Genomic DNA, 15,823 nt, shown 5'->3' with positions numbered 1-15,823 from the left:
CAACTATAATGGCTGAATTCTAGATGCTAGGTTTCTCCCAAGTTTTTATTTGGGGGATCAGTCACCTGCATCATAAATCAGAGATACATATTACACAGTAAAAATATACAAAAAATATACTCTTTCTTGAGACCTTATCTAGAAAGCAGAAAGGGGACAAATGACCTTTCATAGCAAATTTCTTTAAGTAAAATGTTTAATTCTTCTTATGTAGTACCAAAGTTCTTATGATTTTTTAATGTTTTTTCCTATCTTCTACATCTCTCATTTTATTTAGTTAAATAAACTGACAAAAATATATTTGCTCAAAACATAAATGCTCTTCATTGGTTCTTTCACAAGTTCTAAATTCAATTAACAGAAATATATTTTGTTCCTGGCCCATTTTATTTAAACATATTAGTTCATTATGTAGCCCACCAGGCTCCTCTGTCCATGGAATTAATTCTCCAAGCAAGAATACTGGAGTGGGTTGCCATTTTCGTCTCCAGAGGACCTTCCCAACCCAGGGATCGAACCTATCTTGCAGATAGATTCTTTACCATCTGAACCACCAGGGAAGCCCTTACCCTAAATGTAAATTCAGTTAATTTATCTCAAAATAAAATAGAGCAAAATTACATATAAAACAAACAAGAAATTTTTAATAAAAGATATGACTGGACCATGTTAAACTTTCAGTTGTATCATTGTTATAAGGCTGTGAGGGAGGTAAAAACTTATCAGTTTCCATAATTACCATAGACTTTATTTGTGATTTCCTACTAAAGATAGATACCCTATACATTTTGTATAAAGGATGCTATAAAGATGCTCAAAATTAAAATTGTAAACTTTATCAATTAAAAATTAATGGAACTCTGTTCACTGTTATGAAGCAGGCTGGACGGGAGGGGGCTTTGAGGGGGAATACATACATGTATATGTATGGCTAAGTCCTTTCGCTGTTCACCTGAAACTCTCACCACAGTGTTTGTTAACTGCCTATACCCCAATACAAAACAAACGATTAAACAAAAAAATATAAGTCAAATAAAAATTAGGCTTAATATTTCACTTGAAATTTATTGGGATGGGAATTCTGTGTTATGCTTCTTTACTTTTTACTCCTCAATCTCCCACTCCATACATCCTTCCAATTTCAAGACATTTGAAATTTCAGGCATTTCCAGAATATTTGCAGAGTCCAGAGAAGAGGCCTCCTGAAAACATCCTTTTTTTTCTGTCTTTTGTGAAAGTCTAAGCAAACAGGAGACTATGTAAAATGCCCAGGAGAAGTAGTGTCAAGGGTGAGTATCTTTTTAAAGATAGAAATCAAGGAGAAGAGAGATTTCCCCCAGAATTCGGGAATCAGGTTTCTCAAAATTGGTAGTCAGTGTTCTGTCAGCCAGAGGAGAAGGGGAGGGGATAGAGAGGCTAGTCTGGAACCTAGGGGACGGTAAGTAGTGGTCAGGATTGCAGCTTGTCCATATGGTGCCTCTATATAAATTAGAAAAAAAGCAATCTTTCAGGGCTAATTCAGTCACAAGAGAACTCAGTTTGGTGAGTGTAGTATAGGTAGATTTGGGCTTCTCTTCCTTCCTTCGGTCAAGCCCCCTTACACAGAGAACAATCTGCCCACCTGCACACATGCTCCATGATGGTGCACTTAGGTAAGCTAGTCACTTGGCACCAGGGCTTCTGGCATCAGCAAATATTTAACTCAAGCTAGGATAACCAGCAGAGCTGCCAGCTTCCAAAAGACCATACATCCTAGACAATGAGGATATATTACTAGTGAAAAAGATGAACTGAAGATGTGTGAAAGCCAATTTTTTTAGGTACCACATAATCCTGTATCTCATTCAAGCCTTGGGAAAGGAGGCCTTTGTCCTAACCATCTAATGACTGTGAATACATTTCCTACCAACCAGATATGAAGATCTGAATTCAAATGAGGACATTTCTTATACACTTGAGTTAGTGGTTACGGACTTAAATTTATACAGTTGATCCTTGGAAAACACATTTAACTTATATGCAGAGTATATCATGCGAAATGCCGGGGTGGATGAATCACAAGCTGGGAGAAATATCAACAACCTCAGATATGCAGATGATACCACTTTAATGACAGAAAGTAAAGAGGAACTAAAGAGAGATTTATGATGAAGGTGAAACAGGAGAGTGAAAAAGCTGGCTTAAAACTCAATATTCAAAAAACGAAGATCATGGCATCCAGTCCTATCACTTCATGGCAAATAGATGGGGAAAATGTGGAAACAGTGTCAGATTTCATTTTCTTGGGCTCCAAAATCAATGCAGATGATGACTGCAGCCACAAAATTAAAAAATGCTTGCCCCTTGGAAGAATAGCTATGACAAACCTAGACAGTGTATTATAAAGCAGAGACATTACCCTGCCGACAAAAGTCCATATAGTAAAAGCTACAGTTTTTCCAGTAGTAATGTATGGATGTGAGAGTTGGACCATAAAGAAGGCTGAGTGCTGAACAATTGGTGCTTTTGCGTTGTGGTGTTGGAGAAGACTCTTGAAAGTCCTTTAGACGGCAAGGAGATCCAGCCTAAAGGAAATCAACCCTGAATATTCACTGAAGGTCTGGTGCTGAAGTTCCAGTACGTTAAGCCGGCTCACTGGAAAAGACCCTGATGCTGGGAAAGACTGAGAACAAGAGGAGAAGGCGGCGACAGAGGATGAGATGGTTGGATAGCATCACTGACTCAATATACACCAATCTGAGCAAACTCAGGGAGACAGTGAAGGACAGGGAAGTCTGGCATGCTTAGCAGTTCATGGGGTCGCAAAGAGCAGGACATGACTTAGCAACTGAACAACAACAACCCTCCACCCAGTCAAAAACTGGCACTTCATATCTGCAGTTCCTCTGTATCCTGCATGGGTGGTTCTGAATCCATGGATTCAACCAATCCTGGACAGGGACTATTGAAAAAAATCCAGAGATAAGTGGACCCATGCAGTTCAAACCTATGTTGTTCAAGAGTCAACTGTATTTAAATAATAAAAAGGTACCAATATATTCACTCACAATTATTTCTAGGAAACAAAATGATAGAACTCGCTATGAGCAGAGTAAAACTTTTTTAAAGTTCCCGTTACTTGATTCTTTGATATTCTTTGATATAAGCATTAGATAGATATGAAGTGTTATACAGCAATCACCATCACAAAGAAATTCACTTCATTTTTACTCTACAAAGAAGTGTGTTAGGATCTGGAATATGGAGACGTAAGTATTACTTCCCCTCTACAGATCACAGATGTAAATTCTTAAACAGTGAAAGGATATATTAATTGGGAGTAAACTGGTTATAAACACAAACAGCCTTCTAGACATTCAAAAGAAAAAAGGATGCCTAGACGTTGGGGTTGTCAGAGAAAGTTGTGGGGAGAAGAACATAATATATTGTACTTTCATAATATGTGAAGTCACTTCAGTCATGTCTGACTCTGTGCGACCCCATAGACAGCAGCCCACCAGGCTCCCCCGTCCCTGGGATTCTCCAGGCAAGAACACTGGAGTGGGTTGCCATTTCCTTCTCCAATGCATGAAAGTGAAAAGTGAAAGTGAAATCGCTCAGTCGTGTCCGACTTTCCGTGACCCCATGGACTGCAGCCTTCCAGGCTCCTCCATCCATGGGATTTTCCAGGCAAGAGTACTGGAGTGGGGTGCCATTGCCTCCTCTATTCATAATATAACACTCATCAAACTATATTGCTCCCTTTAATTGACAGCTCCAGGAGATTAAGGACTTATGTGTCTTGCTATACCTCCAAAGCCTAGACAGAGTAAGTGGCACATTTAGATATTCAGTAAAAACCTGTTGAAGAATGGTAGTTACAATCAAAGATAAATAGCAGAGGGGAAAGACAAGAACAGTTCTGACAAGCAGACTATCTTAAGAAGACGTACAAATATTGAAACATGTATTTATCATTTGTTTTCAACGATCAATGAAGAACTATTCAGCTGGTTTAGAGAGGACTATATACATGGAACAGGAGATAATTTAAAAATGGACACGTTTCCAGTAAATTAAAACTGAGAAGAAAGATTATGAAGTATCTAATATAGTATAAAGGACATCATCAATTAAAGACAATTGAGAAAAAAAGTAAGTATATATACTGAAAACATATTATAATTTCACTATAAGGAGAGCTGCAAAAGTAAATCAGTTGATGAAAGTTGAATATCCTCCTAATAGGAAATAAACAGCTGAACTCAGCTGAGGTACACCAACATCTAACCAAAGAAACAAGTACGTATATATACTGCCTACATTTTACTATGGATGATAATGACATTCAAGTTACATGCAGAATTCCATCTAAATCCTGAAAGCATCTTTCTAAGAACCATGCCTTGATATAACACTAAATATTACAGTTCAGAATTATCTCCTTTGACAGATGAAATTTAGTGACACAGTCAAAGATTATGTCTCTCTAATACTTCTAACGTACATTTACAAAGTGAAGTATGTTTTATATTCATCAGAACAGAACATTCAGCTTTGGATAAAAAACACATGTTCAGCAATTCTTTAAAACATCAGTGGAAAATGATAAGTAAACAACACTGACAGAAGACAGAGGTATTTACAATTCACATTTTCTTTTGACTTGCTGACAATAATTTTAATCTCTATCACTTAATTAGGTGGATAGGTCTTAGAGGTAAGTAACATGGTCAAAACGTAGTGTATCATCTCTTAAAATAAAAGTTTGAAAGGTTCAACCAGAGGTTATACCACAGTTAAGGATAAGCCCATTGCTTTGATCACAAATCCCCAGGCTTTCATGGCATGATGACAAGGATTGGTTGTGACCACACATGTGTTTGGTTTTCTTTACTAAGGTACGATCCGCATTGATATGGAATGGCCTCTGCAACAAGGCTGTACAATTTGCCTTCTAATAGTCACCAATTCTATCCATTGAATTAAAACCATCACTTCAATAACACCCGGGCAACCATGACAAATACTAGTCTTTTAATCCAAAGAAATCAAAACTGAAATAAGAACAAAGATGCTACATCACAACTAAAGTAAAATATTTTTTTTCCCTTTTTGTTACAATATGAAATCCTGACAAGTCAAATATAAGCATGACAGCATGGTAACTAATTTAAAGTATAGTGCTTTGGGGGTACTGATGGTAAAAAAAAGATATGAAAGCAAAATTTTAGATTATATATTGTCTATTCTACTTACTGGTCACATGGTTTTAACTTTTCTAACCCTTGAAAGTGTAGTCACTCAGTAGTGTCTGACTCTTTGCAACCCCATGAACTATAGCCCACCAGGCTCCCGTGTCCATGGAATTCTCTTGGCAAGTACACTGGAGTGGATTGCCATTCCCTTCTCTGGAGGATTTTCCCAAACCAGGCATCAAACCTGTGTCTCCCACACTGCTGGCAGATTCTTTAACCATCTGAGCCACCAGGGCAGCCTTAGTTAGCTCAAGTGCCATTTCTAAAGCACAGGGTTATTGTGAGGCTAATATGAGATAATATAGAATTCTACAAGCACAAAAGATCTTACTATAATTATTATCATCATTAATGTGCCCTGATAACAATCCTAAATTAGAGACTTGCCTGTCTGATTCTTAAAGCCAACGGGTAACTCAATGATGACAGACATTCTTAAAAGCATTTAACATAATCCTAAGGGCAATTTAACCACAAAAGTATTTGAGAAAATAGTTCCTACTAAATAGCCATCACATTTAAAACAGATTTATTTCTTTTTAATAATAATGACAGCACAGCTTCACATGCCTCATTTTATGATGAATACTCTCAATACTTTATAGCACTTTCCTGCTTTCAAACACGTTTTTTCACCTGCAGATTTGGACTGGACATCTTCGCTGTATCTTTTGCTGTTTCAGATGCTTATCTTCCAGAACAGTGTAATTTGGGGAGAGATAATGGCCATTATGATGCAAATAATAGGAAAGCACTGACTGCCAGAAGATGGAAACAGAACGTCCACCGGAAATCTTTTCTGGAGCAAGTTATAAAATACATACATATTGCTTTAAGTATGGGGAAGAACAGTTAACACCAGTATCTAAAATATATTAATGAACAATTTATATTTTTCCACTGAACAAAAATATAAGATCACTAATTCAAAAAACAAACTACAGCTGACCTGTGTACATTTTTATAATTTAGGAAGATAGGAACATTTTCTAAGTGTTTAAAAAAAATTTTTTTCTGCCCAGTATGTAAGTAGCATAAGAAGAAAACTATTCAGTTTCTCAAGTACTTTTTGTCAAAGAATAACAAGAACAACAAAAAATGGTTCATTGTACACACAAGACTACAAAGTTCAACACCAAAAAAATATTAGTACATAGGTATATCATTTAACTTACTGATGTATGAAAAAGAAAAGGGTTAGAAAGATTTGGTTAAACTAATAAATCTATAAGTTATGTACAAAAACAAGGATGAACACAAATACAGCTCAGTTAGAGTGTGAGTGTTCTACATCGTTACAAGAGAAGTAAGACAGCTTGAGCTCTCTCTAATGCGGATGTGAAACACAGAGAGACTGAAAGACAGACTGCCAGAAAAACAGAGAGAAGGAAGAGAGAAAGAGAGGGAGAGGGGGAGAGAGAAGGAAGAAAGAAGAGAGGGGGAGACAGAGGGAGGGAGAAGGAAGAGGCAGAATGAATAGACAGCAAGAAGAAGAGGGAGGGAGGGAAGGCAGAAGGGAAGGACGGAGGGAGGTACCTGTGCCAGACACACGCAAAGGGTGTATAGAAATGGCAAGATTTTAATTTTACTTTCTTTTACCATTATTAACATTCTGAATTATTTAAAAGTTTGTTTGAAAATAGGAAGAATAGATGAAGAAAATAAAACTATCAAGTCATCCTAACCTAAGCTTTTTCTCTTAACAAATACTTCAGGAAACACATATCCAGCAATTATGTTCTACTAACTGTAGCTAAACATTTTCTTATAAATGGCTCTAACGCTGATGCTATCACAGCATCTGTGGAATGTATTATGGTAGAAGACACGCTGATAGAGGAGAAAAAAAACCTAACTTATCTTCAGATCACAGCCCCTGGGGTTTCTGAAGTAGTGGAGGGCAAGTCAAAGGTCTCATGTTTAACAAATCTCACAGCACACACACACAAAACTATTTTCTGATCATCTCTATTTTGTATTATTACTTCTAATGAACAGATACACATTTAATACCTTTAAGGGTTACTAAAACTAAAACCAATTCTGTATAATGTTACTGATGGCCATTTATTTTTAAAATACTATTTAGTAAACTCCTAGGATTTAATCGCATTCTATTTAAAGTATGGAATATGCTGTACTGATCTTACTGATTTCATAACAACAAAGTTTTGCATTCATCACTAATGATACACAAAAAGCTATAAAATAGATTTTTAAATTGAATATCCAAGATACGATCAGTAGCAGGATGCCATTATGGACTTCTTTTGTAAAGCTATGTGAGTAAAAACTCAGTGTGAGTTAATTGTAAAACTGTAGGGAACGGAGTATTAACAGCTCTTGGTCAGCAGATGATATTCAGCTACCGGTTCTCCTGTGCAGAAATAAGCCCGTCCTGAAACATGAGATGTCAGGAGCCCAATGAAGTACCTACCCATTGGATTTTGCTGTGCCCTTCTGCTGGAAATGGCCAGACACTCTCTGTTTTCTCCTCAAATGACCTATCTATTCCAGGCTTTTTCACTGACACCTCTTTTCCTGATATATTTATATCTACTCATTCATTCATTCGACCAATATTTATTGATTTCTAACTAAATGCAAGGCATTGTTCTAAATGCTGAGGTTACCAAGTGAACAAAACAGAAAGTCCCCACATTCACACAGCTCTAGCTATGGAGACATGAAATAAACAAACTAATGCACGTATCATGTCAAATGGTGGCAAGCATTATATTTAAAAAAAAAAAAGGCAAGATAAAGGGATAGAAAATGATGGTGGTTGGGCAGTGTTATTTTAGAGAGAGAGTTCAGGCAAGTCCACTTTGAGGAGGTGACATATGAGCAGAGACCTGAATGAAAACTAAATAAATAAATGGGAAAATGGTTGTGGCAGAGAAAACATTACATGCAAAGCCACCAAAACAGGAGTAGGCTTGGGGGGAGGGAGTTGGGAGGGGGGTTCAGGACGGGGAACACGTGTACACCCGTGGCGAATTCATGTTTATATATGGCAAAACCAATACAATATTGTAAAGTAAAAAAAAATAATAATAATAATAAAAAAAGAAAGTGATACCTGAGCAAAGACTTGAAATGGCTGAAGAAATTCATCCATAAGGGTATCTGCAGGGGGTTTTCAGGTGAAACGAAAAGCAAATGCTCTGAAGTGGAGCTTGTGAGGAACAGCTAGGAGGGCCTATTTGGCTAAAACAGAGCGGACAAGGGGCAAATGGTACAGAGTGGTCAAGGTGTAACAGGGTTTTGGAGGGGACGGGTAGCCACTGTAGTGCCGTACACTGTAAGGACTCTAGCTTTTACTCACAACCAGGAAACCATCTACTAAGAAGGGGAAGGCTGAGAAGAGCAGGTTTAAGGGAATGAAGATCAGGAATGTGGTTCTGAATGTGTTATACATGAGAGCGAGATGCTGAGGAGCAAGTCAGGTTATCAGGAGAAAGGTACATGCGAGACATGTAAATCTTGGAGATAGAAGACTGTCTCACGACCTTTAAGATACAACTCAAATACCACTTACCCTATGAAGTCATTACAGCCTACTTCTTCCAGAAGAATTAATTCCATTTTGTTTATATCTTATTATAGTACTTATAACTGTCTAGCTTGTATTAAAACATAGTTTTATGTATATCTGTTGTTCTCACTTGGAGATATGTGACATAAAGAACCATGTATTTTATCCTTTTAATCCTAAACGCTCTGTACTATCATACATATTTTTATATGATGAAATTATCAATAAATACTGGCTTAACTAAATGTGTTTGGGGGAGTTGAATTCACCTGTCATGGGAAGTTTTCTGACTGAAGGTAGGGAGCTTAGCAGTTAGGGAACTACTCCCGAACTAAATTCTCTGCATACATGTCCAAGTCAAACTTAATTTCTCTCTCATCTTAGGAGACAAAATCAGTCATCAAATCCTAACAGTTATCACCTTTTAAATATGTCTCAAATTCACCCACATTTCTCTAGTAACATTGCCGTGACTTGAGTTAAGCCTCCACGGCCTCTCACCCCATTACTTTAACAGCTTACTTACTGCTTCCACTCCTGCTCATGGTGTAACACATGTTCAAACACCAATCACAGTGATCACCCAAACCGCCACGGCCCTTCTGCTTGAGTCTTTCCAGCATTCCCCTGCTACCCCAGGGATGAAGTCCAACCTCTACCACAGCTTATGAGGCACCTCATGACAGGCCGTGCATTTCCTCTTTCCTCGCCCTTCTCTTCACTTCCGACACCTCACCATAGGCCGTGGATTTCCTCTTTCCTCGCCCTTCTCTTCACTTCCGACACCTCACCACAGGCTGTGGATTTCCTCTTTCCTCGCCCTTCTCTTCACTTCTGATCTCGTCTCCATGAAGCACAGAGCCTGTATCACACTGAACTGCTGGAATGCTCTCATTGTCAGCACTCCCTTTAGTGCAAAAGTTTCCTGGAGGCAACTCTGTCTCATTTGGTGCTGTATCACAACCGGGGCATAAACTTCAAAATAAAAACTTGAAACATAAATGCTGTCTTAGGATTCCACCAGACTTCTTATTCTACTATTAACTTTTAGCACAGGTTATTTTAAGATATATTTTGATACTAAATTCTGAGCTTCTAGAAAAGTGTCACCAATAATCTCCATTTAATCTCCTGTTCCCACTCTGAAACAATGAACCTAAGTGACATTTATGACTCCTTCCACTTTCCAGTCCTGATTTGTCAATCATCTCTATAGGAGAGAAGAAAAGGATTTCAAACTGCAGCAAGTCAGATGGTATTTAATCATTACATTAAATCTATTGACACTAAAAGTGCCTGAAATGAGTATGCTGCCTGGAGAGAGGGAGGGAAATCAGTGGCAATGAACTACCTAGAAAAGCTTAGCTTTCTGCCTAAATGTTTATATGCGATTGTCTTATGAAATTCATGCAAGCTTTACGAGTCTTAGTTGCTCCACAAAATCTGGTCATAATGGTTCAGGCTGAAGACAGTAATCTATTTTGCACCTCAGTTTCTAAACTTAAGTGTTTTTTTAAGACTTGAAACACAAGCTCTTGCTGGGAGATTTTAAATTATTATTTATCCCAGAGATGATTTTCCAAACCAATTTTAGCACTTTCTGTTTCAGCCCTCAAGACTAGCTACTAATGCCACTACCTGTCAGTTCATATTTCGATGGAGTACACCATCAGAAACATCACTGCTCAAAGAGGATGAAGGAAATCTTCCTTCTATAAGCAGAAAGCTATCTCTCAGTGCGATGCCAAAACAATGCCCTAAGTTTGCACTGCCCAATGGAGAAGCCACTACCAACAGTGGTCATTAAACACTTGAAATATGGTTAGTCCAAGGACAGACCTGCTGTAAATATAAAACACACACCAGATCTCAAAGAAGACGTAGTATAAAAAAAAATGCAAAATATCTAATTAATAATTTTATCTTGATTACATGTTGAAATAAAAATATTTTGGGTGTATCAGGTTGAATATATTCTTAAAATCAATTTCACATGGTCCTTTTGACTTTTTAACATGTGACTACAAGAAAATCTAAAATTACATATGTGATCATAATTATGATTGACGTTACATTTCTATTGGACAGTGTGGTAAGCCTAGAAAACTGATAAACACTTTCAAACTTTTTATCCAAATGGAATAAAAAGTAACATTGAGGGTCAGATCTGAAATGGATCCACCAATGATGCATAGAAATACAAAAGATATCCCCAATTTAAAAATGGTTAAACATGCTAAAAGTGAAAGACTGCTTTAGTAAAATCTAATAATGTCTCTTTCTTCTCTGAAATAAAAAGGAGTATTTGAATCTTTATTTCTTAGGAGTAGCCTTTATTTTTCAGTAAAACTATTCTCTGAGTATTAGCATAATGCAAGAAATAGGAACCCTAAGATATTATAGTGATAGTTCCCCTTTAGCAAAAAAAGTTAAGTACTAGAAATGTTATCATGCTATTCTTTTTTCTGAAAAACTTTAAATAAATCATCTACCTCACAATACTTCATTTTTATAAAACCTCATGGAAACATTAGAGAATGTATATTAACCCAGCAAGGTATACTTTAGAATCCACTCAATACAGTGATCCCTACCACCCACTCACATACTTCACTATCCTCTCTTTACTATTTAACATATCCCTTAGTATTTCTAAAAACTCTAACACGACAAGATAAATAAAGATCAGACTATAATTAATATGATTCCATCTGAAATACAACATCGTATCTTAATGAAATGTTTATACCATCATAGGGATTTAAATGTGCTTTCTTAATATTCATTCTTACACATTAATTGTAATAATTTAATATGTTTTATAAAGTGCTAGAATGTAACATGAAGAGGCAAGATCAAAAAGTAAAATATAAAAAGAGACAAGATTAAATCCCTCTTCAATTACAGCAGGACCAACTATAAGGAGGCTCTTTAAACAGCCTATTAATATAACCTATGTAACCATACATTGTATACTTTACAAAGAATTACATTTGGAAGTATACTAAGTTACTGGTTCAAACTACCTGGTTATCAATATAGAAAATGGAGTAATTTATCAATGTCCTATTTACCTCACAAATATTTTATGGTTTAAAAAGAAAAAAGAAAAGAAAATTAGGAAAACATACATATTGGTTAGAAAAGCAAGTTTCACCCTGGGGTTTCACCCAAGGCAGTCCTGAAGAAAATTCCTGTGCATCTGAACATAAGGACATGGTAGTTAAAAATAAAACAGTATTTCTAACCAGGCTCCCATCAACTTTACACTTGGAATTTTTAATTCTTCTACTTTTTAAAAAACTTTTCCCAGGATTCCCCTGGTGGTCCAGCAGTTAACAGTCTGCCTCCCAAAGCAAGGGGTGTGGGTTTGATCCCTGGTTGGGGAGTTAAGATCCCACATGCTCCATGGCTAAAAAACCACAACATAAAACAGAAGCAATATTATAAAAAATTCAGCAAAGACTTGAAAAAATAAATAGTACACATTAAAGAATACACACACAACGTTTCCCTGAACCTTGTGCTCTACTTCTTCATTTAGATGCCCTACATAACTAGGCTAGGGAGCTAAAAGTCAAGAAGCACAATAGCAAGAGCTGAAATTCTACTAGTTTTTTAGTAATTGGGGCTGTTTTTATCAAAGTCTGCTGGGACATTCAAACAGAAGCAAAATGGATTTGAGTCATTATTTGTGAAGAAACACGAGTAAGGAGAAAAACAAGGAAAGAGAAGGGTAAAGTTCATATGGTTCAGGGGGACTTGTTTTTTAATGCTATAGCTTTTTTGTGTGGATTTATTTTTTAGTACAAGTGAGGTATTTTAAAGAAAACCTTTGGAAAAATGGAACCAGACATGCACTAATTAAAGAAACATCAGAGAAAAAGGCCAAGATTTAGGAGATAGAGACAATAAAACTACAAATATCAATCATGTATCTCCTTTCCAAAAAAGCATTAAGTAGGAATGTCTACTACAGAGAAGTAGAAATTTGAAAATATCCACTACCTCTGTTATGGAGTAGAAAAGAATTCAAATTTATGATTTCATTCTTGTTTACATTTCTATTACCAAACTTAAGTATGAGGTTATAATTTGGTCATGAGATGTTAAAAAAAAAATTTAGAAATTTAGAAAAATTTTTCCTTAAGTCTTCAGTTTGATAACAGAAAGTCAGTCTTATCAATGTTTTCATATGTCTGTATCTCTCATTATGTCTCAAAAAGCTCAGTAATGACATAGCTTTGAGATTAGAAATAGAAACAATTATTAAATCTGTTAACTATTCTGATTAATTGCTATCTAATTATCCATTGATAATTATCTAGTTATCTGTTAATGATTCTTGAGGAATATGATATATAATTTCAGAGTACATTATTTGTGATATCAAAAATTCCTATAGATGTTCCAATATAAAAGATTATTTCTGCATATGATGAATCTTCTTCAATAAAATACCTTGGATATAAGCAAATGTTATACTCTATGGTAAGATACAGTATGTGAACACATTTTTATAGACTGTAATGTAACACAACTAAAAGTAAGATGAAATTATCATTTTAATGAAATTTTTAAAAGTACTCTATAGTAACATAAACATAAGTAATGCAACTTTTCTTCTTTAAACCCAGATATTTCTCTTATTACTTATCATATAAGTATACATGTAATTATTTATATAAAAGTCACAGTTCTTTATGACACCATAAGGAACTTCACAACTATAGACAAATTTCATTTTACTCAACTGCATCTACACAGTATCTTTCAGAAAGAACACTACGTCACGAAAATAAAATATAGTACTTCTGAGGTTAGAAGCAAAAATAAGTGCTATATTAGCGACTGTGCCGAGTTTTTTATGTTTTTATAGTACTGAACATACATATAGATAGAGGAACTCATTTCCTGTATATAATAATTAAATGCAATTCCATACCAAGCAGAGTCAGGTATGCATTTAGAACCAGCAGCAGGTAAAATACGATTACCTTAAGAACAGAGACAGGAAACTGCTGAAGCCAAATGAAACACGTTAAGAGTCTGACATCTTTCTCACAGTATTTTTCTGATTGTATTAATTTTATTCATTGATTTTGGAATTCCACTGAGCATGCTGCCTTACATACATACTACTGTATTCCTCCTTTAAAAAAGATTCCAAGAAGGAAGGAAAACAACCGTTCCACAATTAGAGAGAAAGAGGAGACATTAAGACTGACTAAAACAGACAGGAGAGAGAGAGAAATCGTTTACAGTAGTTCTGGACCATTTAACTAAGGTCTCATCCTTTGAGGCTCATCTTTAGTAAATAAGGCTGTACTGCAAGACAGAAATTCATTCAGCAAGAAACACACTGGAAATAACAACTGTAAAAGGAAACAGTTTTGTACCTTAATATCCGATGTATCACGCTGACTGTTTCGCCAAGCTCTGGAAATTGAGGAAAACGTTCGATCTGCATGATCAAATTTCCCTCCTTGTAAATTTAGGAAATAAGTTGTGAAGGGTTCCTAAAAAAATAAGCAATTTATAAACTCCATATCCATATGTTTCCGCATGGATAAAAACGTGGTTTTATAAATCTTTATATTTAAATACATTAATGATAAATAGACAATAGCCAGTATTATGTCCTAGGCACAGACTGAGATTTATACCTAAACTATTACATTAAGGTTCTCAAATTGTTTCAGAAGAAGTATTTCCAAAATTTGGTATTTTCAATATTTTTCAGACTCCTTTTCTTTCCAAGAACAATTTATTAATAACATTCCGACATAAACTAAGACTGCATTTTTCTTCATAGTACAAAGAAATAGTCCAATATATAATTTCCCTATTGTTATGGTTCAATATTTAATTTATGATTAAGAAAAGAAAAATGTTTGGAAGATTTAAAAGCCTCCTCATAGTTAAAGAACACTTAAACACATATTAGTGGATAATTGCTTGAAATTAGCTAAGCACTATAAATTACCTCTAGGATTTATGTCTGCCTGTACCCTTCTAACAAGCTTAAATTAATGATGTGCTGCTAATGCTTTCCCAAAGAAATTACCTTCTTGTAGATGAATCACCTTCCAATTCTACAGAAACACTTCTGGCTTAACCAATATGTTATCAATACACAGCAGTCTTGGTGTAACTTGTAAACACACTTATTCCACTTGGGGCAACTGAAGTTTTCAAGATATATGAATATATGTCTGTGTTAAGGGAATCTTAGTTTTTATTTTAATAGATTACATTTGAAAATAACATATATTGCAATTCAGAGACTGGTAAGTTATCAACCATTTGAAGAGGCAAATTTAAGGGAAAAATTCATGCAATTCCAGGTGATACATTTTTATGGCCATTCTACAGTAACATGTTGTACAATACAGACCAAATGGGATACAGGGATATTTATATAATTAGAGCTTCAATCACTGAAAAAAATTTCACCCTTCAAAAACGATGCTGATGATTTTTAATCAATGCATATTCTCCACAACATTGAATTTACTCATCCATGGTTTATTATTCAAATCGAACTTACTATTCTTAGCAGCCATGCAAGAACAAAACTTGCCGTTGAGTAATGAGTACCATAGTGGAACTTTGGAACTTGATCATCTTCCCAGGACTCGTAACGCTCTGCAAAGAATGCTGCTCTTTTTGGATTCAAAGCTCCTATTGGCTGCCAATACAGAGGAGAAAAAAAAAAAACCCACATAAATGTAATTGTCCTTTATTTATCTCTTCAAACATTATCCTATTAGCAAGTATGAAAGTGAATTAAAAATACATACCATTTAAAGCAGTGTTACAGTCACAGAGTGGATGGCAATGTAAATTTAACTTTCAATGCACATTAAATATATACATATAAGTGAAGGGAGAAGAAACCTGTCATTTCTCAGTAAGTTGGTTTCATTTGAATAAAAATCTTTAATCAGCCCAGAACAAGCATTTTCACAAAGATAATTACATGAAGTGAGTATTAGCTATATGATACTTTGGAAAGCACCTCTAAAATCCTACTTAATTCATCAGA

At 35.5% G+C, this 15,823-nt stretch overlaps 1 protein-coding gene across 7 annotated transcripts in view; it reads right to left on the bottom strand.

Moving 5' to 3' along the window:
• LRBA (LPS responsive beige-like anchor protein) overlaps window positions 1–15,823 on the bottom strand; it is a 757,395-nt gene that overhangs the window by 167,396 nt on the left and 574,176 nt on the right. For all 7 annotated transcript variants that reach the window (XM_024977540.2, XM_024977539.2, XM_024977542.2 and 4 more), the window contains exons 45-46: window positions 15,326–15,466; window positions 14,175–14,294 (exon numbers count right to left, since the gene is read on the bottom strand). In XM_024977540.2, coding sequence (XP_024833308.1) covers window positions 14,175–14,294; window positions 15,326–15,466 — 261 coding nt within the window. The remainder of the gene's footprint in view (window positions 1–14,174; window positions 14,295–15,325; window positions 15,467–15,823) is intronic.

The sequence above is a fragment of the Bos taurus genome, chromosome 17 (assembly GCF_002263795.3).
Source record: "Bos taurus isolate L1 Dominette 01449 registration number 42190680 breed Hereford chromosome 17, ARS-UCD2.0, whole genome shotgun sequence".
Classification (NCBI taxonomy): domain Eukaryota; kingdom Metazoa; phylum Chordata; class Mammalia; order Artiodactyla; family Bovidae; genus Bos; species Bos taurus.
This window is presented reverse-complemented; position numbering and strand designations above follow the sequence as displayed.